At 40.2% G+C, this 27,182-nt stretch overlaps 3 protein-coding genes across 3 annotated transcripts; 2 read left to right on the top strand and 1 right to left on the bottom strand.

Annotated features, from left to right (window-relative positions):
- The first annotated feature begins 498 nt into the window (after window positions 1-498).
- Window positions 499-5,013, top strand: vti1b (vesicle transport through interaction with t-SNAREs 1B). The gene is made up of 6 exons (XM_079221886.1): window positions 499-572; window positions 681-739; window positions 2,377-2,574; window positions 2,952-3,125; window positions 3,378-3,439; window positions 3,868-5,013. Exons 1-6 carry the CDS (start codon window positions 542-544, stop codon window positions 3,956-3,958), a joined length of 615 nt encoding a protein of 204 aa, XP_079078012.1. The 5' UTR covers window positions 499-541; the 3' UTR covers window positions 3,959-5,013.
- A 1,316-nt stretch (window positions 5,014-6,329) lies between these two features.
- On the bottom strand, window positions 6,330-11,743 carry arg2 (arginase 2). Its single transcript, XM_079215432.1, has 8 exons — window positions 11,534-11,743; window positions 11,362-11,434; window positions 8,735-8,909; window positions 8,404-8,563; window positions 7,833-7,927; window positions 7,631-7,735; window positions 7,343-7,479; window positions 6,330-7,207 (listed from the first exon to the last, which is right to left on the bottom strand). The coding sequence occupies exons 1-8, from the start codon at window positions 11,645-11,647 to the stop codon at window positions 7,017-7,019; spliced, it is 1,050 nt and encodes a 349-aa protein (XP_079071558.1). The 5' UTR covers window positions 11,648-11,743; the 3' UTR covers window positions 6,330-7,016.
- Window positions 11,744-16,367: 4,624 nt separating this feature from the next.
- Window positions 16,368-27,135, top strand: rbm25a (RNA binding motif protein 25a). The gene is made up of 18 exons (XM_079226890.1): window positions 16,368-16,492; window positions 16,757-16,880; window positions 17,435-17,484; window positions 17,766-17,933; window positions 18,336-18,393; window positions 18,674-18,834; window positions 18,936-19,130; window positions 19,233-19,316; window positions 22,572-22,840; window positions 23,137-23,248; window positions 23,382-23,471; window positions 23,615-23,688; window positions 23,778-23,928; window positions 24,574-25,048; window positions 25,136-25,440; window positions 25,620-25,718; window positions 25,821-25,868; window positions 26,658-27,135. Exons 2-18 carry the CDS (start codon window positions 16,775-16,777, stop codon window positions 26,748-26,750), a joined length of 2,538 nt encoding a protein of 845 aa, XP_079083016.1. The 5' UTR covers window positions 16,368-16,492; window positions 16,757-16,774; the 3' UTR covers window positions 26,751-27,135.
- Window positions 27,136-27,182: the final 47 nt, after the last annotated feature.

The following is a 27,182-nucleotide window of genomic DNA, read 5'->3' as shown; positions in this document are numbered from 1 at the left end:
GAATTGCATTAAAGGTAGATTTTTTTTATCCATTAAATAAACAATATAAATAAATTGTTGTAGTATACATTTAGAAGAAGTAGTAGTGTCTCAAAACTTCATTTCCAAGAAGGCGCAGGGAAAGCTGTCTGCCAAGTGCCTGAGTAGAATTGTTATCGGGGTGATTTTTAAATCGTGGTTTACCTATATTTGCCATCATTTTTGCATGCTGTATTTTTATTTGCAATGTTACTTTCAGCCTGTTATTTCTTGTTTAAAAAAACAACCACGGTTTGGTTTGACTTTTGGTCTGGCGTTTTAGACACTGGATCACGAGGTCCATCACGCGGAAGTCCCGGGCACCTGATTAACGTGAAAGCAAAACAGTAGATTAACTTAAAGTTGATGTGTCTCTGATTAGTTTTGCACTTTACGACAAAAGACCAAGTAGCTTCCTCGGGAAAGGCAGCTTTTTATGTTATAAGGCATCACAATGTCGTCGTCGGAGGAATTCGAGAAACTGCAAGAAATCTATAAATCACTGTATGATGAACTCAAGCTAATGCCAGAGAGAGCTCTGAAATGTCACGGAGGTAAACAGTCCATGTTGTTTCACCAGCTTGTGTTGGTTAACTGTACTACAATACTTCTCAAAGGATGTCACCTGTACTGTGAAACTGAAAATGTATTTGTGTCCACAGAGGAAAGGAAGAAGTTGGTGAGGACCTTCGATGAGAGACAGGGGGAGGCTGATGAAGTGGTGAGCCGCGCTCCCGTTTGTTTGTTTGTTTGTTTGCTAGCTAACGATACGCACTTCAATTAAAGCTTCACGCAACGTCACTCACAACGAAATTAGCAGACATTTGGGGGAAATGGGCCTGCTTTTTCTAAATTTAAACGGCTTAAGATGTTGACACAGAATCAGAAGCAGTTTTTCTGGCCAAGTAACTTTAACTTATGTTTGGAGTTGTCCTCAATGTACTTGCTCACAGTTCCAGGAACACATACAGGAAGACATAAATAGAAATATAGCTAAAAACAGGGACGACAAAGATAAACACATGCATTATCGTTTAAAAGTCTTTAAAATCTGGACAGGGCTGCTCTATATGTTTTGAATTGTCTTTCAAGGTTGCAGAAAGTCCTAATTGATGCTTTTTTGGATGACTGGTTTGCAAAACAAAAAAGGAATGTTTTGTATGTGTGGAGAACAAAACAATGTATGATTGTTTAACCACACTGACAATATGACGGGCAGAAAGAGACAACAGTTCAATCAGAATAGAAGAAATCACCTGTCATTGGTAAAAGAAACTGAAAGCTTGGCATCAAAATGTGTGCAGATAAGGTTCCTCTTTCAGTGCCAAGTGCACAAAATGCCTCGAAGAAACTGGAATATGATCAGGTAGGTTGCTTTAGCAACGCTATTATTCAAACATCACAATAGAAATAGAAGATTTACTACTATTGGAACTGGATCAGGGAATATTCGCTGAACATATTATGGACCGACAAATCACAGTTCAAACACAGTCAATGTAACTACTGAGTAGACTGCAGAGGGCTCAAAGAAAAACTGGTTCCCACAATATTTAGAGCACCATTGCGCCATTTGTGTTTCAATAACGAGTGATGGTCACTTACTCTTTTCTCGACTTGAAAACAAATTCAGAATCGAAGTTCCAACAGTATTCTCTCCTGTCATGCAACACTGTGGGGACATAGACTAAATGTACACTACCGTTCAAAAGTTTGAGGTCACTTACAAATTTTCTTATTTTTTCAAAGAAAAGCACTGTTTTTTTCAATGAAGATAACATTAAATTAATCAGAAATACACTATACATTGTTGATGTGGTAAATTACTATTCTGGTTTTTAATAAAATATCTACATAGGTGTATAGAGGCCCATTTCCAGCAACTATCACCCCAGTATTCTAATGGTACATTGTGTTTGCTAATCGCATAGAAGACTAATGGGTGATTAGAAAACCCTTGTGCAATTATGTTAGCACATCTTAAAACAGTTATTAGAGAAGCTATTAAACTGGAGTTCTTTTGAGCTAGTTGAGTATCTGGAGCATCACATTTGTGGGTTTGATTATACTCTCAAAATTGCCAGAAAAAGAAATGAAGGCTATTCCATGCGAGAAATTGCGAAGAAACTGAAAATTTGTCTGGGTGACCCCAAACTTTTGAACGGTAGTGGAAGTTTTAAATATTTGCTTCTTCTGGGGCCTAAACTATTTTTACTGGTAGTGGAACTAGTGAGAAACTGGTCCATTTTGGTAATCAGGGATTAAAAAGAGCATAACCTAATCTAGTTGTTTCTTCAATGTTCTCTGCATACGTCACCGCTAATGGGTTCACAAGCAATTTTATTTTTCCGTGTCCAGTTACAAGGAATGGAAGAAGAACTGCGTGCGGCACCTTCCACCTACCGAAATGCAATGAGTACCAAGCTGCGCATGTACCGGCGGGATCTGGGCAAGCTGCAGAGGGACATAAAAAACTCTGCTCCTGGCTTTGGTTCGTCTTTCCAGACATCAGAGGGAAGTCATCAGGCCATCTATTCGTCACAAAACCATCAAAGTGTGAGTGTGTGGCTGTCGACTTTGATATGTTATAAATAATGTTTTGAGCACTCATCTCGTTATGAGGGTTATCAAACTTCAAAGGAAATATTTCAGCTATCCAAAATATCAGTAGAAAGTGTATCTTTTGGTTTTCAGTCTCACAGATTGAGAGCAAGAAGTGCAGGTCTCCTTTTTGTACAAATACAATCTGTAGAAGTGCAGGAAATCAATTAATTTTTTTTAGACGTTTGAAGAAAGGTTGGCACACTGACATGGACATTTTACTGCCAAATAACCCTCTCAGGAGTAAAAATAGCTGATTTTTTTTCTTGCTCCTCTGTCACAAAATATATAATTTACTCTGGTTGGTTTGCCATTTTTGCCCACCTATGCAGACACTGCAGCAATCCCAGAGAGCGTTGCTGCTCCAGGGCACGGACTCTCTGACCAATGCCACCCAGAGTATTGAACGGAGTCAGCGCATCGCCGCTGAGACAGATCAGATCGGCACAGATATCATCGAGGAGCTCGGGGGGCAGAGGGAGCAGCTGGACCGCACCAGAACCAGAGTGAGCTGTGGACCGTTACTATGCTACGGCACGGGATGGAATTGTGACGCTCCATCAGTTTTAATCCGTTGAGGGCTGATACTGTTTGTTTGGCAGTTTAGTCACTTGTTTCAGTGGTGCAGCTCAGATTTGGGTCGATATGACCTATAATGGTTAAATTATTTTGTTTAACTTTAATATAAGTAAAGGTAAAGGATTTTGTTGTTTTCAGGCCATTTTTTCAATCTAATCTGTTTTTTGTTTATTTCGAAGTTGGTGGATACCGGAGAGAACCTCAGTCGGAGTAGAAAAATTCTTCGTGCCATGTCACGGCGGTAAGTTCTACCCCTGAGGATGGTGACTTTTTTTTCTTCTTTTTTTATCGATGCACTAAATGATTGGATACTAAGAGTCAGTTTGATCTATTCTGTTCTTTTATCGGCCTTTTTCCCATATGTGTGGTCTTTCTGTCTCTGTAGCTAGCTTGTGTAATGTTTTTCTGTATTAACAAACCTAAATGGTGCACATTGATTATACTAAAACATGGCTTTGGTGAAAAATAAAATATTCTGATTGGCTGATTAATGCATTTCTGAATACAACTAATGATTTTGTTTGTTTTGTTATCGAGCTGATTAACCTAAATATTCTCAATTAACCAAATAATTGTTTAATCCATAAACATGTTCTTGATTAATCATCAATGTTTATGGAATGATGACCATCTGTTTATTGTTGGCTTTCATCTTGTTTTTTTCCGTAGGCTGGTAACGAACAAGTTGCTGTTAGGTGTCATCATTATAATGGAGTTGGCCATTCTGGGTGCCGTGATTTATCTGAAGTTCTTCCGATGATGAGCAAACTAAACCATCCGAAAAACAAACTTACGCTCTGGATCCAGGGCAAACCCAGACTCTCTACATCTGTCTCCACTGACTATCAAGTAGCAATAATGCTCCTCTGCTGCATTCAGCCGCCTGTTTCTGTGACTAAATAAGGACATTGAGAAGGTTCAGTCCTAAAGTGAACCTTTACTTACGGGGGACTGTCCACTGGCGGGCAAAGTTAATTTGACAAGAATGACTAATTGTTGAACCTGCTAATGGACCAAACCTACAGAAACTCCACACATAAACTGTGACCTGAGAGTTGCACTGCTTAATCAGACTGTTTATGCCATTGATGCCCTGCAGGATGACATAATGGACTTGTGTGCTGCCTGCTCCCAGCCTCAGTACGAATTTTCTGTCAGGATTCATTCAAGCTTGAGTACGATCGACTTTCTTCTGCATGTGTAGATTCTCCCTTCACTGTCCCTGTGAAATGTCACTGATCGACATTTGCTATGCAGTTCTGGCAGGTTTATACATTCTCAGAAGGGGATACTTAATTATTAGATCTTGAGACAATTGTATCGTGCCATTATCTTTTAAAATACTAAACAACAGTATTTGATGAAATGGCACCAATAGAATTTTGTTGTTGTGTCATCATGCCCCCGTATCCAAATGGTTGTATTTAGCTCATTATTCCAATTCTGAGTACTGAGGCCACATTTTGTCAGTCAGAGATGTGAATTAGAAATGTGTGTAAACTCTTAATACATGCACCGTAACAGTTAATAATGTTGTCTAATCGCTGTATAATACAAAAATCAATCTGAGAAAAAGCTTCAGTATTCCTGATTGTCTCTACATCATTAAAGTTAATCTTAAATCTCGGTTTGCAATGTATCTAGTATTTCCAGGGACGGCAGTCAATCAAAGTGAGAAAAACATCCGCTGTGGAGCCGACGTCACCAAAATGTGTTACAGGCTGAAGCCCGAGACCAGGTTAGTGCTGGGTAAACAGCACCTGTTACTATGAAATGAATTCTTAAATAATAACGATAAGGTTATTCTTAGTGTCGTGTTCCTGAAGTGGAACATCTGCCACAATGTTTTTCTTCCGCATAGATATCATGCCTTCCTAGAGTGGTGTCAAGTACGAAAACATGTTTGCTGGCCTGCTTGTGTGGATCAGGTGGGGGTGGAGTCAAAAGAAGCGTGTGAATCTGGTTTTGCTTTTTCTGACGTATTGCTTTCGCGCCTTCAAACACAACAAATAAAGTACAACGTTTGTGCTGTTGCTAGCAGTAAATACTATAGTTTTATTACTGCATGTAAATTGTAATTTATGTTATACAATTGAAACTAATCATTAATCTAACTATGATGCCAGCAACACTGATAACAATTTATACAAGTCGAAACATTGGTTATTATTTCTTTCATATATCTGCATCATTTTTCAGCCTTGCTCGGGGCTCTACACATTGCAGCCATGAAATTTGGTAAAGACATTCCATGTTCCCTGAGGATGAACCCTACTGACTTAGGTGATCCTTTTCCTGTAATGCTTGCACAACACTGAGGTTTTTTTGTGAAATATCTGAACTATTGGATGGAGGGCCAAGAAATTTGGTAAACGCACTCAACGTCAATTCAGAATGAATTCAGGGCGCACCACTAACTAAACGGTGGTTGCCAACTTTTGTTTGCCAAAAGGGAAAACATGGGTGCCATTTTTTTTTTTTCACCTTATTAATTAAGATACTGTGCAGGTACAAAGTAAGCTTAATAATGAAAGTGTGACATGTTTACATGTCATGTGTATGTTGTGAAGGCTTTGCAGTATAACTTACCGTCCAGCTCAAAGATGCCAGGAATGCTTTGACCCCAAGACTTTTTTCGTCCCATTCCTCTGGTTCTTTGAGTGTTGAATGACATTTGCACATTTCACGATGTTGACAGGTTTGGCTGAACTTTTCAATGCACAGTCAAACTAATTAATTTCCATCACCGTTGTCTCTAAAATTGATGCCTGTGCGCTTGGAGTAAACCTATGTGCACCGTTCCGATCCCCATCTGACTGTAGCAGCCATATTTAAATGCAACAAATACTTTTTTTAAAACATTTGTTTCGTGGTGAACATTTGGCTGTCACTATTATTTATGTTAAATGATTTCCACCAATGGAAACAAAAGGCAACCCTTTCCCTTGAGCCCCAAAATTGCAACTTTGCAGATAGTTTTTGCCCCATCAGGTCAAAGTTGTTTTGTCCAACTCTCTGGTTTAGGACATCTAATGGCATTCCCATCAGCCTCAGTTTACTTTGTACTTAGTTGTAGTAATAAAATAGAATGAAACAAACTTAAGAGGAAATACAACACATTTACACAGATACAAATTGCCATCACATTTATGGAAGACCAAACTACTGTATAAACTCTTTGTTGCAAGGACAGGAGTCGTTCAGTGGCCTCATCAAGTCAAACATTAGATCAGGTCAAACCTAAATGCAAATAGTTTTTTTTCCAGCATTTTGAATCAAAGCTGGATGATAATACATGTACTGCTAGGTTCATAGTGAAAATACAAAAGTAAACTCTAAAGAAAATACAGTAACCACAGCTGGTCCAAAGTGCAAACCCATCATTTTTAGTAACTGACACAGCCACAAAACAGTTGTGAGAGTCCACGTTAGACGGTGGGTTTCAAACTAAATCAAACTTAGTTCATCATACCTCTGAGGCAGGTTCATTTTCTTTGAAACCAAACGCTTAATAAATATGTGGCAACTGTGTCAACTAACACTTACCTTATTAGATACAGGAGCCAAATGGATTAGTATTGGTATTTCAATTAACACTATAACCATCAATACTTTAGTCTGAGCATTATCAGTGTGAGCTTTTTACCTAAAATCTGTAAAGCCCTTTTTGAAGATTAATGAATTCAGACACAAGTTAGTTTTCTTCATGAAACGTAAAAACAAAACCGTTTTGGCTACTATTCGATACAGTCTTGTATTCAGAATTGTGGAATGCTCAGGGATGATGCCGGTAAAGTTCAAAGCTGTGCTTCGTGCTCTCAGAGGCGAAGCTGCTCCGTGTCGACCTTCGCAGAGGGAATCTCATCGATGGATACGCGAGCGCCTTCTCTCGTCTGTCCCAAAGAAGAGGCGATGACGTCCACCGCTAGCGAGGCTGTGGCCTCCACCGCTTCAGGGGTGGCCCCCAGCATTGGATTTACCTCCACCAGGTCCATGGCTGACAGCAGACCTGAACACAGTCACAAGTTAGACATTAAAACGTGACGATAAAAGAGCTCTAAGGAGAGGAACGAAAACAGACGATATAAGCTTATGTGAAGCTGCCTCTTTAGGATGATGCGACCATGTTTGTGGTAATCTGTACCTGTGTTATGGATTTCCTCTGTGATGTAGATTCCTTCCCTGTAGGTCAAACCGCCATTCACTGGTGTTCCTGTGGCCGGAGCCAGAGACGGGTCGAATGCATCGACGTCGAAGCTCAAGTGGATCGGTCGCTGTTTTCTGTTCAAGGTGAGACAGTTAAAGTGTGAATTTGAGGTTCACGTCAACTCCGACATGAGCAATAATTAACAAAAACATTTAGTGGAAGTTAAGTATGTTAAACTATTAAACATGTTAAGAAGTTGAACAGTAAGGGAGTATAATCTGTTACCTTGACAAAAGATGGTCAAGAGAGACTTCCATGACCCTTTGGATGCCGAGTCTGTCGATATCCCTCATGGTGAAGTACTGGATACCCAGGTCCTTCAGGATGTGGCTGTAATAAACAAAATCAGAAACGTCAGGAGCCATTTCCACAGTGCGTTTAGGGAGAATGAAGTTACATTAGGTAAAGGTTGATGGTGTGTGCTTACTGCTCTCCGGGGTCAACATCCCGCAGCCCAATGTAGACCAGATCCCTCGAGGAGAGGAATGGCTTTGTCCAGGAGAAGCCTGGGATAGCTGGCATCTGTGGGAGACAGAGAGACAGAGAGAGAGATATATAGATATAGATAGATAGATAGATAGATAGATAGATGGGTACAGGAAAAAAAAGTCCAACATTAGATGATTTTGCATTTATTTTCAAAACTTTTTGAAGCCCATTATATCATAATCTGTTCATGTTTGCATAAGAGGAAAGTTGTGTCAGTGTTGCAGGCTGGGACGTGTTGTGATTATATCACAGTCAGCAGGCGTTGTTCGGCCCAAGGCAATAAATTGCAGGATTCTAGTTTTAGCTGTACGTTAGATATGCTCTACCTTCATCAAAACAAGTCAAATTAAAGCCCTTAAAATACACTTTTTAAAGTCGGCTTTGAACCTCTAACCGGTTTACTTTTTATATATTTCATCCCCTTGGTGAAGTGTCGTCAAGTAGCTCTTCCTTAATAAAATGCATTATCATCAAGTTATAGACAGTTGCTTGTTTTGAGGAGGGTTCACCTTGTCTTGCAACTCTTTGAGCATGAATGCCACAGGCTGGCCGTGAAGGTTTCCTGATGGAGAAGACATCGGCGTGTTTATGTCAGCATGTGCATCGACCCAGATGAGACACAGGTCAGGACACTGCTGGGCATGGCCTGCCACCGATCCAATAGCAAGGCTTTGAAATGAGAAGGACAGGCTTATAAATATCTTGTGTTTGTATCCGTTGAATTCAGAGGACGAGAGGATTTATTTGTAAGGGAGTCCTACCTTACACACATAGTAAAATGACAGACTCCTTTGGGCACTTAAATACTGTACTGCTGTATACTTTTTATGACAACATTACCTGTGATCACCTCCGAGCAAGACGAGGGTGTGTCCAGCACCGACTGCTCTGCTCACTGCGCCAGACACCATTTTATTTGCCGCGCCCACAGTGCGAGGGAACTTGACGTCCATGTAGGGTTCGTCCTTCTCAAGGTGGTGGAAGTTGAGGTCGCCGAAGTCGTGGACAGAGTAGTCTAAACACAAAGAAGGGTCCAACGATTACAAAGACTGTTTAATTTCGATATCTAAAAAAAAAAAAATTAGATGCAGACACACTCTGAATCCCTTCATAATGAGGAAAGGCTTAAGACATTTAGCAGAGTCACTCTTTTGGTGAAGTTTACAAGTGAAAGAAAGGGTTCAGAGTTTGTACACAAGAACATACGACTGTTGGTGGACACACTGGCTGTTGCATTAAACCTGGAGGACAATCTGTCTAATTGTGTGAGGACACTACCCTGCTATCTGTTTTGAGGAAACGTTTGTGCTTTAAATACTGCAGGTGCACCGCTTCGGTTGAAAAGCCGACATAAATCCGTAGCTTTCCTCGATTTTTAAACACACGTCGGTCTACCTTGCAGGCTGAGGAGGCCGATTCATTCAACGAACATTAGTGACTGAGCACTTTCCACTTGCCCCATTTCCCACGTCAGCTCAGGTTTCAGCCGCCCTGCGCCGAGTAGCCCTGCACTGAATACCGAAACATTTCCACCGCTTTAGGACATTGACTGCGAAGTAAACAAGTGATGTGATATGCCATATTGGGGGTTCATCTGGCAATGTGATCCTTGATGGCAGTGAGGCGTTACACTGCTGATCTAAGGGAAACCAATGCAGTTCATTACCATTCCTAGCCGGGACAGGAATAGCCCCTGTCTTGATGCAACAGGGAGCATCTATTGCATGACAATAAACATTTTAAAAGGCTGTCATAGCAGCAGGCTTGCTGAATAATTGAATAGCAAAGAAGTCGCTTTCAAAATATATCAGAAATCCAAAATTAGTCTTTCTTTTAATAAATTCTTAATTGGATTTTATTCACTGTTTTCTGATGGGACAGAACTGTAAATAAATATTTCAACGTATTAGGTGCTGTTATCTGCATGGAGAATGTGTTATAGTTGACCGCCATACACTGCAGGAAAATATATGCATTTCTAATAAATGCTTTCTCGGGGATCAGACGTGCCATTACAAATGATGCAACGCTCACACCGGTTTCCTGTAACACAGGAGCAGATCCAGTTTGACCCGCTGTCACACACCTATATGATCGATTGTACAAGGGGTAATTTTTAATATTGTGTCTCATGGAAGGTGCAGCAGTGAGTTTAAAGTAAGTGTGTTCCCCTCCATAGTGGTGTAATGATATTTATACTTTGACTGTGGTAAAGTGTATATTTATAGTAACCTGAACATACAAGTTTAAATCCTCTGTGGAGTCAACAGGCAACACTTGAGGATCTCCTGGACCTTGTCAAAGTCAAAGGCCATAGTATTTTTCCTTTTCTTGTAGTATAATCCTGCCTACTAGTAGATTAGTAGGTGTATGATGTCCATTTTTATTATTATTTTTTTAAGGAGAAATGTAAAGAAACTACTTTTAGGCTCACATAAACATTGGCATTTGTCAAGATTACATGATAATTAAAAAAAGCACTTTATTGTACCTATTTTATTATTTAGTACCAAAGCAATCTTCAGTGTGTCCTTGGTATTCAAAAGAGACTACGTATCCTTGGCTGGCTGACTTTATAGAGACGCTTCTTTCTTTTTTAAGTGTTCCTTCCGTGACCGTCATCTGTATCTTAAATCTCCTTTCTATTACGTGTATAGGCGTGACCTTTCCAACACAATGCAACCCCGGTGACCCGCTTAAAGGAATAACGGATTCTTTCCGTCTGAGGTGTCCTCTTTCAAAGACAGCCGGCTCCTCCCGCGTGAGAGCTTTCGGTTGACAACGGAAGATTTAAATAACAAAAACAACAAAGAGTTGTTTATTGGGCTACATGTTGTGGGGGAAGACTGTGGTGGCGACAGAGTGGAAATACATCCGCAGCCTGTCCTCTTTCTACGCCCTTTACACCATGTGACAACATGAGACAATAATGTCTAAGACAGACAGACAGACATGTGGCAACCGGAGTGGATCAAACATGTACAAATGAGACACCCGTGTGCCGACCCAGAGTAGCGCCACTTCATGCTAGTCTCGCCCTTGTACCGGCAATCGTTTTAAGAGATGCCCCCGCCGGGACTGAATGAAACTGTAGTCGCCATTGCTTGATCGTTCTACTTCTTGCAAAACTAAATATACACAAACAAAACTGGTTTGTGCTACTAAATGGGGATTTATACTCCATTTAAATGCCTTAATGTTCTGTCCTTGTAATATTCCAACACAACAAATACAAAGGAAAGCCGGGATCACTTTGTTCGCCACAGCACGTGCGCCTCTCCTAGGCTACATGTCGGATGTTTATATTTACAGCCTCCGGGTGATGTAACAGACCGGCTAAAAGGAGAAAAAGACGGCTAAATCGGTCTCATCGCTGCCAGGGCGAACTGCTTGTTACACCCATCCAGTGTTACGTAACGCAGCTGCGTCGGCTGCTCCTTCTTTATTATCCCCGTGTCCTCACCTACCTAGACCGGAGAGCCTCTCGATGAGCCCCGCATCTCTGATGACTTTAGGGCCGTGCTCCACGCCTCCTCTTTTCTGTGTTGAAATAAAACGGGGAATAAGTTAATTTGGATACTTGAAAATTACAATTAAAACGAGAATAATAATAAACAAGTGGACTAAAGCGTTTCTTACCTGTCCTCTTGAAAACGGAGCTCCCAGCACCGCCACGGACTGAGCTCGGCTTTGGTGGCACGTGTGGCCGAGTTGGGGTCTGAGAAGACGGGATAGAGGTCCTCTCAAAGCCATTTTTCTTTTTCCTCTTTCAAAAAACCAATCCGAATCGTCCCAGTCCAAATCAGTACGATCCCAGACGCCGCCCAAAAAAGTCTGATGAAAGCGCTGTAGATGTTGCCCTGCTGGATGCTGAATGTGACCGCGCTGGCGCAGGAGGCTGGTCTTATTGCTCCTAAAGCTACTTAATATTCATGAGTTGGTGAAGAGGAGGACCTGGGAGCAATAGTAGATCATTATACCTTACTTTTCTTTTTTTCTCAGAAACATTGAAACATTCTGAATTATAAATGATGCTCCGCGTTTATGGGCAGTTCTAAACTTGTATTAGCGGCAGGGTGTCCTGTTTCATGTACAGCGACTAGAGCCAGGGTGAGTGACACACCTTCGGAGTAGCCAATGGGAGGCGGCGAAATAAGTGGGTTTGCTCTGTGGGCGTGGCCTGCCAACAAGGGTGAGATCAGGTGCTTTTCGTTTGTTGTGAAACGCTTTACTGCAGTCTCATCTCAGTGGAAATTTCCAGAGATTGCAGCCAAGTCGGGGTAACAGGCTTGTTTACACTATCGCATTTGACCTAGTTGTTTGTCAACTTGTTGTTTGTCCCGGCTACAACAGACTATCTGTACATGTTTACATGTAACCTCATGTAGGATACTCAAACAGGTGGCCCAATAGGGTCCTGCTATCATTTGGCTAAAGAAGGACGCCTATGTAGACCTTTTATATAAGTTGTAGCTACAGCAAACAAAAAAAAAAACACCGTTAATTCCATCCATTTTTACACTTTCTTTATTGTCTAATTTCCTAAATGAATACTCTCTGCTGTTTTGTTGTATATATTGAGTATTTTGCATTCCTGATATTTCTTTTGTGTCTTCTATGTAAGTTGCTTGCTACTGTGACAAACTAATTCCCCCTTGGGGATGAATAAAGTATACATTTATCTATCCTATTTAGCTAAATGTAGGCTACTTGACGAGTCAAACGTAAAACTAGGCTACTCATTATGCAGAATGTGTTATATGTATACATTATTATTACTGATGCACTAATGTGTAAGTAGGGTTTAATAATATCTGTTGGAGGCACAGCTAATTTGAACTAGATACTTGATAAGACCTTGCAATTCATTTTCTAAAATCATATGTAAATTATCTTAGATTAGTGGAAAATACCTAAATTAGCATGCAGAAGCACTCAATTTAAGTAGCCTGCAAGTAGTTACACATACTTATGGAGGCCACAGCGACTTAATGAAGAAGGTAAGCCGTTTCTTTCACACACTCTTCCTTCGCTGAGTAGTTGTGAAATGTTATGATTGATTCAACCCTGAGTAGAAGATACTGTGAGTTAATGTTGGCTGATTTAACGCCATCAGTTTAATTTTTAGATTTTGAGGCTGTTGTATGACTCAGTTTAATCTTTAACCTCACATATGTCACTGCTTAGTTGTAAGTAATACAAACAAAGGACCAAGAAAAAATCTTAACAACGGACTATGTAAATTGTATGTACATAATGCTACAATATATATCACAATATCTGTGTAGGATATAAGTGAAAAATAAATAAAGAATGAGAAATATAAGAAACATACAACAGTGCGAACAACAAATGCTCTAAATGTTTTAAGAAGACTTAAATATGAATAGTTCTTGAAATATACAGTGTTTATGCAGTATTGCACAGCTGTTTAATTGTCCAAGTTAAAATTATAATATTCTTTTTGCAGAGAGTTAAATGAGAAGATTGATACCACTCTCTTGTCTGTACAGTAAATGAAGCTGCAGCCGGTTAGCTTAGCTTAGCACAAAGACTGGAAGTAAATGAAACAGCTAGCCTGGCTCTGTAAAATCACAACTTGTCATTGTACACTTTTTTTGTAGAGATTAAATAAAGGAGATAAAACATGTTAATCAGGGAGCTTTTAGAGGTGCTGGTATAGTTTTTCCCATGAGACAGAGCCATGCTAGCTGTTTCCCCATTTCCGGTCTTTATGCTAAGCCAAGCAGCTCTTGGCAGTATAGCTTCATATGTACAGACACATGTGCAATCCTCTCATCCAACTCTCAGCAATACAAGCATATGCATCTCAAAATGTCCACCTCTTCGAAAATTGTAAGCGTTTTTATTTTAGTTACTTTAACTTTTGTCTGTGTGTTTGTGCAGAATGCAGAAGCAGGGAAGTTACTCTCAGGTGCGAAACAAGGTCAAGATGATTGGCTGAGAAACAAACCACAGCTGGGAAACAAGCTGGAAAACCTCCGACAGGAGAAGAGAAACATGGTGAGAAGCCGATAACACCCCCAGATATCATCTTTTTTTCTGTTGAAATACAAATGGCTGTCATGGGTATTGATTAGGGGTCTCCTCTCCCGATCAGATGAATCAGTGATGGTGAGACTGAGTGTAACATAACAATAAGACACATTTTTATTCAAAGCTTAGTATCAGTGATGGAAATCAGGAAATCACACCAAGAAGAAGGATCTCCTTTTCCCTTTTACAATTCTTACCCTTTTACTTACTTTTATTACTTGTTGCTAATTCATCAGAATCAAAATCGGAACCATTTATTGCCAAGTAAGTTTACACATAGAATTTGTCCTGGCGGGAGGTGCAAAACATTTAACAAAAAACATTTAACGATAAACATGAAACAGAGTGCAATAAAAAGGGAACATGGATGTTTACAATTAGGTGTATTGAATATATTGAACATTCTTTCCTTTCATCTCACTACTGCATTTTATTTCTTAAACTGCACTGCAACTTTTATTCAACTTTTTTTGTTGCTTTTTCTACTTTTATTTTGCTTTTTGACTGTTTTAATGTTTTCTTTACTGTTTTTAAATCTGCATTATGTTTTGATGCTTTTAATGGTTTTATGTGAAGCACTTTGAATCGCCTTGTTGTTGAAATGTGCTATACAAATAAACTTGCCTTGCCTTTATAGGAGTTGAAATTCAACACTTTTTGGGTATTGACTGAAGTCTCTGTAGTGACAAATGTGGAAAATGTGCAGATGCCTGGTCAGATTCGCGTTTACTTATTCTTAATCAGATAATTACTTTTTCAAATCGCGATTTAGACATTTTTAGAACATTTATTATTTTGTAGCTTCCTCTCGGATGCATGCTCACAATCTGGTAACCTGGTCGCTACATTATTTAATTTTTAGAGAGCTTGCCCTCCGGAAACATCTGTAACACAACAACATAAGAAAATCCAGATGGAGAGCAGGATCACCACACACTTAAGTGATGATCCAGAATATGTTTTTTTTGGAGGGGAGAAGATCCTCCTCATTGTGCCTTTTAACTTGAATTAACTTGGCAAAAGCTTTATTACAAATTATATGTGGTATTGCACAATATAGGGAAATAATTGTGGAATATATTGTTTTGGTTCCAAGCACATTAGAGTAAAACATAAACAACTAAAATATCACCCATAGAGTGAAATGTAAAATGCACACAGTTAATTTATTGCCCTTTTTAAAAATGATCAGAAGTGAATTTACGAAACTTGTCAATAAAAACTATTGTTCGGACCGAGTAGTCTTCCTTCGGTTTACGGGAACAAAACGTGAGCTGCCGTGGCTCCTCCTGGATTGCCGGTTGGGATCATTGTGGCTCTAGCGCATCAGAGACAGGGCGGGTCTTCCCGCAAGTCGCTGGTACTGACATTGTATTTGGCGCCACCAAGCGTTAGAAATGGAGAATACCGATAATTTAATGAGAAAAGGATTTTAGTGCCCTCAGTGACGCCTGTCAGGCAGAACTTTCGCCAGGATGTATGCAAATATCCCCCTCTTACTCCAATTTAGTCCAACCTGGGTCACACTACTATTTAATTTAACACGTATGTCAGGGGTTGCATTCTTGGTTCTTCTGACTGAAACCGACTGTCACGAGGACAGATACAGGAGGTCACTCATGCCCAGTGCTATAACACTTTACAATAAATCACCTCTGGCTAAATCAATCACTCAACTATAACACCGTTACACTGTTGTTTGTTTGGCTCCATCTTTGCACTACTGTTGTTTGTTAGTTAATTTAATATTGTAATTTTTTAAAATGTATATTGTGCATTTTTCGTATTCTATTCTTTTTTTGGGTGTATAGTGCGCATTTTTGTATTGCTTACTTTTATGTACAAATGTTTCCCCTGGCGGGATTAATACATTATCTATCTATCTATCTATCTATCTATCTATCTATCTATCTAGCAGTTATCTTTCTTCAAGCTGACTTTAATGGTAAACCTATGCTTATAGCAAGGTGATGCATTATGTTCAAATGAATCAAGGAGAAACCTCCCTCAGTCACATAGTGTTACAGAGAGATTTGTCAGATGTAACACATCAGTCCCACTTTAAACGGTAATCAAAACTTCTTTTAATACTATTTGGCAACCATCCTTGATCATTTTCCTGGTTGGTTTGCTGCAGAAAGGGTGCCCACTATTCCTTTTCTTTCGACATGTATGCAACAATTTATAGAACGTAATTCCCATGTACATTTACTTATTTTTTTTTCTGTATTTGGTAATATCTATGTTGTCTGGTTATTTGTCTGTCTGTGTGGAAACATACATTCTTATATAAAAAAGAACTGCCTGAGAGACTGAATTTAGGGCAACAAAGCCAAATCTATGCAGTGCTATCCCATGATTCATTTCGAAAAGAATAGGTCCCAGTTATTTGTATCCATAGGTGTTCTTGCTGCGCGCCGGTGGCAATTATAACGCTAATCCTTAGCGTTACGTTTTTCTGTTGACCGTATTTAATGGACTCTTACTCTGATAAACCATAGTATTATCAGACGCGGGGCTTTATTTTACACTTGATAACAGGTGAGTAAATTCTCACATGACCGCTGCAGCTAACTAGCAAGGCCACACTGTATCTGCTAGCTAGCTCGAGCTACTTTAGCTAGTTAACGTCAAACGTGGAGGAAGCCCACTTTTCGATTAAGCAACTATCACACCTAGTTAGCTGCGATATCCATGGTAAAAATGGAGTACTATGATTAACTTGACATTACCCAATTTAACCCCTGAAAAGCGTCAACAATGTTTCCCTGTGGTCTTCGGTTGAACTCCCTTTCTTCGTTTTAGGTTCCTGTGTATTTCGGGATGTCTTACCCTCCTCCGCTCAACCGCCAGCAGATTGGGCTCCCGCAGTTACCTCCTAGGATCCCACCACCTCAGTATGCGGGATTTGCCCAGGGTGTCCCGCCAGGTAACGTCATTGAATACATCACATCGGCCGAAACAGCTGTGTGTGAGTTTGTAAATCAGCCTCTGGATTCTTTGTGTGGGTTTTAGTTAAAACAGGGGTCCGAGGTGTCAGGAGGTCTTGTTTGTTGTCTTGCGCTTCAATAATTCAGGTTAGCTCAGAGTGAAAGAGCAGAAGCAAGGTGACATTGTATTTGGATCAAAGTTGTGGCTGCTGGGCTCACATTTTGATTTGATGTCACACCAGTTGACACCAATAGAATATCTTAAAATCGTTCAATTTAATTAAAAGAACAAAATGTACTAATAAACCCATACAGGCTAGTGAGCTGTACATGTTTGGGGAATGTCATAGATGAGTATCTATAGGGTAAATATAATAACTAAATGTCAAATAGCGAATTAAACTTCTCACAAACAAATGGCAGAACAGCGGCCAGCATTTTTTTGGTAGGCCTGGTTGGTTATTGCCTTGGGTAATCACCCACAAAACAATTTATGATTTTCTGTAGTTGTATGCTTTAATACATGGTTATTATTTTTTGTTTCTATTTTCAGGTACTCCCATGATCCCGGTTCATATGGGTGTCGTGGCCCCGACAAACGCAGTGAGTCAGAAACGGGACTTCCTACTGCACGCCAACTTAAGCATCGGCTGTTATGCCTGAACTGCTATTGAATACATAATCCTGACACATTATCAGTTTAGCTCAGTTTATGCAGTTTGTTTTGGGAAAGTCTGCTGCTCAGCCAAGGCAGTTTGACTTACCCTTAAAAGTATTATCAAACTCTTGTTTGATAATGTTTTTATTTGTCGCTTTTATTGTCACTCTTATTCAGAGCGACAACAAAAACACTTCAATACCTAAAATTCATTTTTCTGTTGCAGGTTCTTGTCCCAACCACAGTTTCTGTAACACATAAGCCGATGCTTCCAAAGAAGGAGCCTAACGTCAGAGCGAAGGACACAGATGACAGCAGCGGCCCCACCACCACTGTTTTTGTAGGGAACATCTCTGAAAAAGCATCTGACATGTTAGTCAGACAACTTCTAGCGGTGAGTTGACAGCATGTCTCCATTCCACCTGTTGTTATTCAGAAAATGTATAGATATTCAGAGAGTGGAATGGTAAAATAATAGGCAGCAACAGTACAACACAAACCTCCAACACAACATCAAGGTATGCCGCACCGTGTATCATGAAAATCTTATTTTGTGAGGGCCCTTATTAAACCCTTTTTACAGCAAAACCTTTGCACAATGCCGACATCACAGCTTTTGATTGTCGCTGCTCGTGACTAATCTCACATATCCACTGACAAATCCCTGGAAACATACGTCTCAGAGATAAACAAATGCTGTGGTGTCAACTTCATTATCAGCGATTTATTGATTATTAATTAAATATTATCATCTGTAATGTAAAAATCAAATGATTCCTGTTTTCTTTCAATACAGAAATGTGGTATTGTTCTAAGCTGGAAAAGGGTCCAAGGTGCCTCTGGGAAACTTCAAGGTAAAAAGGGCACAACACATTGAAACCTTCTTCGCTTGATGTGAATGCATGTTACTGTACCAGATACTTCATTATAGAGTCATTGTAATCCCATTTAAGAGTATTCACCCCATCACCTTTTACAGATTTGAAAGTTTTTTTTGGGCACCAATTTACAGAAAGACTCATTGAAGTTGAATGCAAATTATCATCCAAAATTATATTTTTGCACTATAGATAGTCATGTTTATGATTTTATCATCTTTAAACTAACTTTCTGTCTGCTCTCCTCTCCTGGAAGCTTTTGGGTTCTGTGAGTACAAGGAGCCTGAATCAACACTACGAGCTCTCAGACTTCTGCACGAGTTGCTCTTGGGTGATAAGAAGCTATTGGTGAAGGTAGACGCCAAGACCAAGGCCCAGCTAGATGAGTGGAAGGCCAAGAAGCGGAGTTCCAATGGGGTACGCGTTTCACCTGCTGAATAAAAGATTAACATTTCGGATCAATGATATTGTTGTTCAATTGGATTTATAAGCCAAATTTTTCTGTCTGTAACATATAGGGAGCCAGTGGTGGGTCAAAGAACGGGGAAGACGACGATGAGGACGTTATTGATGAAGAAACCCTGCGTCGTGACCAGGTTGTGAAGGGGGCAATCGAAGTCCTCATCCGAGAGTATGCAAGTGAGCTCAATGCTCCCTCGCAGGACCCTGACAGTCAACCTCGCAACAAGAAGCGAAAAGAGAAGAAAGAGGAGGTATTGTTGTCATAATGTAGATGAGAGATTTGTAGCTTTTCATAGTACCTGTTGAGTACTTAGTGTTTTTTTTGCTTCTTGTCTTTATTTTCTTTGTGTAAGGAGGATATCAATGCCATGGAGATGGAGGATGACAAGAGAGACTTGATTTCCAGAGAGATCAGTAAATTCCGGGACACGCACAAGGTAATGTATCAACCTACTATTATTACTCTGTAACTTAGGTTTTGGAGAAGAAATCCTCCACATTTGTTATTAGAAATTCCTCAACAGCAAATGGAGCTGCAATTTATATAATTTATGGAGGTAATTCCTCCATTAGACTGTTCTGTTACTGTCAAACTATAGTAAGGAGGTAGTGTGTTAATATATAGATTAGTTAGTCAAATTCAAACATTAAAAGAATAGAGAGTAGTAGATGTTGATACAAAGAGTTTATAGTATCTATTTACATCTGAAAGTGTGCAAATACTACATCAACCGCTCATAGATGGTTTTATAGTATCTGTCAGTGTTTCCAAATTGGACAAGAGTTATTCTTATTCATAATACTGATTCGAGACTAACGGTTTTAGCTCTGCACAAGCTAAAGTCATCACACAGAGTGCATGGACACAATGTTAAATTCCATCTAAAGCTAATCTATTGATTAAACCCCACCAATGTGGTAGAGTTCATTTGGTGACTAGAGCAAGATGAATCTCAGAATCTCAGCTTTGGAAAAAGTTGCGAGGATAGGATGTAAGTATGATCTTTCACTTCTTCTTTACTCTTGTTGGGCGCTCCCTTCAGGAGGGTTTGCAGAGGGGCAACCGGCTCTCAGTTCACTTGCATTATTTCTATGTACATGTAGACTCAGGGAAACAAAGTGGTGCTGGAATTGGAAATCATAAATTGCTAGTGATGTCCGAATGTAGCATGTTGCACCTGCACTCAGTCAGGTTTTAGAAGGCGGTGCAGCTCAGTGAACCTCTGCAGGTCCTCGGATGATAAATTATGTGTTTGAAGAACACACACATACTAAATGAGTCTAACCACTGCAGTATTTTGAACTGCAGCCTGTAGTATTACTAAAGTAGGGAGCGCCCCTCCACAGCACTCTGTGGTCTGAAGACATACAAGGTAAGTGCTTTTATTTGTTATTTCTCTTCTTTTTTTTCTTTTTTCTTTGTCTTAGTTTTTAAATAAAGGTTCAAAAGAGGCTCCAACACATATCCTAAAACAGCAGGTGCCCAAAAACAAATAGAACATCGTTTTAATATATCAAGGTGACCAGTCTTAAAAATACTTGATGGATATCACATGCCAAACACAACTTGTGTTAGTTTGCATTTGACTTAATATTGTCCACCTCTGTGATTCAGTTTCTCACGTGGTTGGTTTCAAACTAGCTTCAAAGTCAGTTTTTCCATAAATTGAATTTTAGAACAAGAGGTAAGTTGTAGGACGGAAATAAGATATATATATATATATATATATATATATATATATATATATATATATATATATATATATATATATTAAACACAATGAGAGGCAGATAATTAACTGACAACTTGTGGATTTGATTATGTGTGTCAAAGCTCTCCCTCCAAATTGAAAAAAATGCTACCTATGGTTTACAAATGCTGATTTAAATCAAGGCTAGCTAAATTACAATGTAGAACATAAAGCTCACACAACAGGCAGTTCAGACCTCTCCCTGTCTTTTTCTTTTTATTCATCACTAAACATCGTCAGACCCACGTTTATCAACAGCTCTTACACGTGTGTTAAATCTGTTTGAAGTGTGGGCCTGACTGTTGAGGTTTTTTATATTATTGGTTGGGTTGGCGAGGCCAAATAGACACTCGAAGACAACCTGCAGGTAAGACTGTTTCACTAATTTATTTGTGGCATCATGGAATACAGTATCTGACTTGTTCCAGACATGACTTTGAAGTTGTTATTCATGTTATTTATGTGGATAAACTGTAAATAGATAAACCGCTTTACAGGTATCGTTGGGACGTTTTTTTTTTTTTCTGATTATTTTGACTTTACACATGACCTGCTTTTCCTCCCACACGTAGCCTGTAGGATGTGTAGGGGCAGAGAAGTGCTGAAACCGTAGTTCATCACCTGCGAGTTGCCCACCAATAGCTCCAAAACGGTCTGTAGAAAATGCCATGTTTTTTTCCGTCAACTAGTTAAACATACAGTCAGAACATATGACACTTTCGTAGACGTACAAAACACAACTAATACGTTGTCCTCTCAGTTCCCATCTGTCACTCCGCTGCATACATGACTCCCACACTGGGGGAGCACTTGAAATGCAGTCTGGAACTCCTCCCTTGCATCTCATATGACCATGTAGAAAACACATGGTAGCTGATTACGGAATTCACTTTGTTGGGCCATTTGCCGTGTTAAGCATGGGCTTGTTTTAATCCACTTGGCACCCATCGGTAAGACCAAACCAGGGCTTTATATAGTGGTTATCTTAAGTGTATAGTTAGAACTTGTTGATCCAATGGTTCAAAGCTCACTCAGCACTTGGTGAATACTTTTTATCTTAAGTGTAGTATCAGTAGCCCCACTTTGAGTTAAACCCATAAACCTAAGGATCCATGTAAAGCTGACTGCATAAAGCATTACGTTAATGTGCACGACTTAGACCGTATTTACATGGCGATGTTATGAGACAACTAAACCTCTACGTGTCAAACATTACGTATTTTTACCCACAGTAGCTCTTGCTTCAGGTCAAATATATTACCTTTCAGTTTGACATTGATTTTGAAAGTGGCCGGATATGGGTTTCACCAGTATGTATTCACCTACAGCAGAATTTTTATTGGAATGGCCTCTTATTACATCAGAGCATAATCTCAGATCACCATAGAGCGTAGAGTAACTGCAGAGGTCAAGTTGAGCTGTTACATGTGAAAAAAACAATCTTTCAATATTGATTTGGGGGCGACTGGATGCACAGGAAAGAATATATGCACAACACTCTGGTTGAACCCAAAAAATACCATAGTGTAAATGTTTAAAGCTATAAAAAAAAAAGTGCAAATAAAACACCAGAAACGTTTAACTTCCTCTCTTGCCGTAACTCGGATAACCTTACATTTGTAGGTGTTTTTCCAGATTGATCTGTAATTTATGGTTTTAAGTCAGTGTGTCCTGAATTGAGCAGTATCTGTATTAAACCTGCTCAGACAGCGGACCACTCTTCCTGGAGGAAACACCAGTGCTAAGAGGACTTCCTCACTCGCAGCAGCCAGCCTCTCCAAGGCAATGAGTCATGGCAGTATGTGAGCATGTCTGGCCAAGGGAGTCAAAATCATTTACAGCGCTGACAACATGCGTGCTCATGTATTTTAGTACGATCTTTTCGGTATTGATGATCTATTAACACATTGTTTTCTCTTTCTTCCTGTTGGGCTCCTGCAGAAACTTGAGGAGGAAAAAGGAAAGAAAGAAAAGGAGCGACTGGAGGTCGAGAGGGAAAGGAGAGAGAGGGACAAAGAGCGGGAGCGCGAGAGGGAGCGCCGCGACCGTGAGAAAGAGAAGGAAAGGGAGAGAGAGAGGGACAAGGAGCGCGAAAGAGACAGAGATCGCGACCGCGAACGGGAGAGGGATCGCGAACGGGAGAGGACGAAGGAGCGAGAGAGGGAGCGGGAGAGGAGTCGAGACGTCAGTGAAGATCGAAGCAGATCAAGGTCAGTGGGGAGGCCTGTGATGTCAGACACTTGAGAAACCTCCTCTGAAACACCTTAATGCATGTGTACTGCGATTGTCTGCATCAAAAGGAATCTAAATAATGAACTAATCCATATAAACAGATGAATATCCTCTTTCCCAGAACAGAACACGTTTTAGTAATACATTCTGGAAATTCTTGATTTAGGTTCCTTGAAAATGCTTGAAAAGTGCTTAAATTGTACTCTTATCTTTTGACTCTTACAATCTCGTACAATCTCTGCTGGTTTTTGACTCATCTAATTGTCTTTTGCAGAGAGAGGACTCGAGAAGATAAAAAACGAGACCGCGAGGAAGATGAGGAGGACGTGTACGAACGGAGGAGACTCGAGAGGAGGCTTAGAGACAAGGAGGCAGCCTACCAAGAAGTACAATATACCTTCTCTCCGGTCATTTTAATTTTGATTGATTTTAACAAAAGTTAAAATAATTGCAAATCCCAAAATGTATTCATTTGTTTGTGTCTGACTCTGTGATGGTTGAATTATTTTCTTCTTAAAGCGCCTGAAAAACTGGGAGATCCGGGAGAGGAAGAAGGCTCGCGACTATAGTAAAGAAACGGAGCGGGAGGATGAGAGGCGTCGTGAAATGGTATACATGAGCGCATGCCACGCTATACCAAATTGCGAGCAAATAATGAATCCTATTGGTTTCAGACAATTTGTAGCACCAGATATGAGAGGATGAGCCGGATTTATGCAGATACACTAATTGTTACTGTGTTTTAAATTCAGATGAAAGAAGCCAAAAGGCTGAAAGAATTCCTTGAAGACTATGACGACGACAGAGACGACCCGAAATACTACAGGTGATTAATCTTGGTGCACATTTAAAAGTGTCAGGCACGCACCTGTTATTTGCATTTGTCGTCACTGGACTTCTCATTGTCATCCTCAGGGGCAGCGCTTTGCAGAAGCGACTCCGTGACCGAGAGAAGGAGACAGAGTTGGACGAGCGAGACCGGAAGAGGGAGAAGGAGGAGCTGGAGGAGATCAGACAGAGGCTTCTGGCTGAAGGTCACCCTGACCCCGATGCGGAGCTGCAGAGGGTGAGTCAGTCATTTTGTTTAAATGCACTTTAGTTACAGGTTGGTATCTAAACTGTCATGTAAACAAGAATGCATGTGCAGACTAAAACAAAACATGAGAAGTAAAGGAGCATCTGGATGAAAAGAGAGATCATTACACTGAGCGATTTGTCCTATTGCAATCTAAAGCTGAGACAAACACAAAGTAGCCCCTACCTAAATAAATCGGTTTCCACCACTGACTATTTGTTAAATTCAAACGCTTGCAATGTGATAAAACTCCTCGTTATTTTGATACCCAACCAAAAGAAAAGTCACAGATCAGCGTCTTCTGTAACTAAAAAAAGTAAGTCTGTGGCATTAATTAATTAATTAATTAATTAATGTCAGACACATTTTCGCTTTGAGGGATTTGTTTGTCTCGAACTGTGGCACAGATAATTTGGGTTTATAATCTGTTTTGCAGTGTGATTATTTTTTGTTTTGTAAAAAAATAGGCACATATAGTAAACGTCAGTGTCACTGTTGAAGTGTTTCTTTGTTTTCTGTCTCAAATCTGTAAAGATGTAAATGCATCGGTTATTAAAGCGCCACGATATTGATTGCTGACACAAATGAAAGGTGCAGAAGAATGTCATCGACAATGTGTTGTGTATATTTGTGTAGATGGAGGAGGAGGCAGAGCGCAGACGAAAGCCTCCTCTGAAACTTGAACCCGAGGAGGAAGTGAACCAGGAGAAGGCTCACAAGGATCGAGATCGGGAACGGGAACGGGATCGGGATCGGGATCGGGAACGGGATCGGGAACGGGAACGGGAACGAGAGAAGAGAGGGTCGTCAGGGAGGCCCGCAGAGCTGATACCTCGAGTCCCTCAGCAGCATTCGGATGATGATGAAGAGCAAGGTGGGGAGGAGGATGACTACCACGATGTCGAGGACTCACAAGAGCCCAAGCCGCAACTCAAACCCATCATGCGGCCAATAACCACTGCTCCCTCAGTGTCCTCTGCCAGTGGGAATGCGACTCCAAACACACCCGGCAATGAATCTCCCTGCGGCATCATCATTCCCGGCGAAAACAGCCCTGAGGTCCAACCTCCGGAGGAACTCAGGCCCAAGATTGGTCTCAGTCTCAAACTGGGTGAGTAGAGTCCCAAACTGAGGACACAGAGGGATCTACTTCTTTAGCTGATTTGTGCGAGAAATAACCGGTGCTTCTCTTCTCCAGGTGCCACCAACAGTCCCAGCCAGCTCAGCGTGGGAAAGCGAAAGAAGCTGCCGACCGTGGAAAGTGTTTTCAACAAGTTTGATGAGGAGGAGGCCGACGAGCAACCTCGCAAAAGGAAGCTGGTTCCGCTGGACTACGGCGACGACGACAAGAGTCTGGGGCTGGACGGGGCTGAAATTCCAGGGGCCAAAGGCAGCGTCAACACAGAGGAGAAACGAAAGCACATAAAGAGCCTTATTGAGAAGATCCCCACTGCCAGGCCTGAGCTCTTCACCTACCCTCTGGACTGGACCATGGTGGACTCGGTAGGGAGCCTCTAGCATTTCAGTTTTCAAAAATTACATTAACTTTCAAATGCAACAATGTTCAAAATGTCAAAGAAAGTGTAATATATAATATAATATTCAGCCCTGTTTTTGCCAACCATAACATGATCAATAATGGAGAATGACGCCATGTGTTGTTTTGAATTTTCTTTCTTAAGACTCTGATGGACCGTCGCATTAAACCATGGATCAATAAGAAGATTATCGAATACATCGGCGAGGAGGAAGCCACGCTGGTGGATTTTGTCTGTTCAAAGGTTTGTGATTATTTAATAAAAAAAAAAAAGCTGGTTCCTGTTGAAAATATGAACGATAGTAATTGTCATTGATTTTAACCGTCTTTTTACTTTTCTTCCCAGGTGATGGCACACAGCACCCCTCAGGGTATTCTTGATGATGTTGCTATGGTAGGTTTAGACATCTACTGCCACTGTGTTTTTCAGTGAAATGTCTCAACAGCTTTTATAGGTATTGACAAGAAATTTGGTGCAAACATTTGTGCCTGATGACCTCCATTGATAAATTTTAATTACTGTTGATTTCTTAATTCATCCTCTCGCGCAATCATGAGGCCAATTTATTTTACTTGCAGAAAATACCTGCGAAACTAATTTAATTCCCATCAGCCTCAGCTGTACTTTGGGTTTAGAGCTAATTATTGGCGAATGTTATCAAGCTAACGTGCTAAATTAAGGTGGTGAACGTGTTTAACATTATACTGTGTTTTTGAGCATTTTAGCGTTTAGCGTGATTTATTACCTCACTCATAATCACAAGTTTCAAGTCTTCTTCAATACAGAATGATGGTCATTTAGTAAATTATTTTCCCACTTAGAGTAAAATAGACCATAAAGCAGAATATGCTTTGCTCACTGGTTGCAATAAAACAGGTTGACGACAGCCAAAATGCCAAACTCGAAGCTTCGAAACTACAGTCCATAAACCAATGAGTGACTTCACGGCGACTACATCCTCTTCTTACATACAGTCTTAAGTACAGCCTCACAGTAGCGTGGCTTCAAAATCTTGGTCTTAGTTATTATTTGAGCTGAAGCAGCTTCAGCCTGCTACATTGTTATATATATATATATATATATATATATATATATATATATATATATATATATATATATATATATAAAAAAGATGTTTTCATATAAAGTTTGTCTAACCAACCTGTTTTGTGTTTGTGTTAGGTTCTTGACGAAGAAGCAGAAGTCTTCATAGTAAAAATGTGGAGGCTGTTGATATATGAAACAGAAGCAAAGAAGATCGGTCTGGTGAAATAAAGAACACATGTCTCTCTGTCTGACTTCCGATGATCACAGTTCTGCTAGCGACAGTTTTCTGGTCCAGCAGACTGTCAACAACGTGCTCATACACCCCTCCATTCCATCAGCAAGGAGCTGCTGCCTTGAATGTGTGTGTCTGTATGTGTGTGTGTGTGTGTGTCTGGAAGGGAAAGTCTGAGCTGTGAACAGAAAGGGTTTGCACAAACATTGCATGATAAAACTTTGGTTGTATTTCTTTCCTTTGTTTATGCTGTTCAGGCAAATGACAGTTGCAATCCACCCCCCGTTCTCCAAAATGTTGGACTCGATCTGCTTTGATTTACTGTTGTCATGTTAAGGCACTGCTCCATTGTGTGAACTAATAAATATGCTTTTTTTTTAAATAAAATATTGTTTGTCTTTCTTTAATTCAATTCAGAAGATGACCCC

This window comes from Taurulus bubalis (genome assembly GCF_910589615.1).
Source record: "Taurulus bubalis genome assembly, chromosome: 1".
Taxonomy (NCBI): domain Eukaryota; kingdom Metazoa; phylum Chordata; class Actinopteri; order Perciformes; family Cottidae; genus Taurulus; species Taurulus bubalis.
This window is presented reverse-complemented; position numbering and strand designations above follow the sequence as displayed.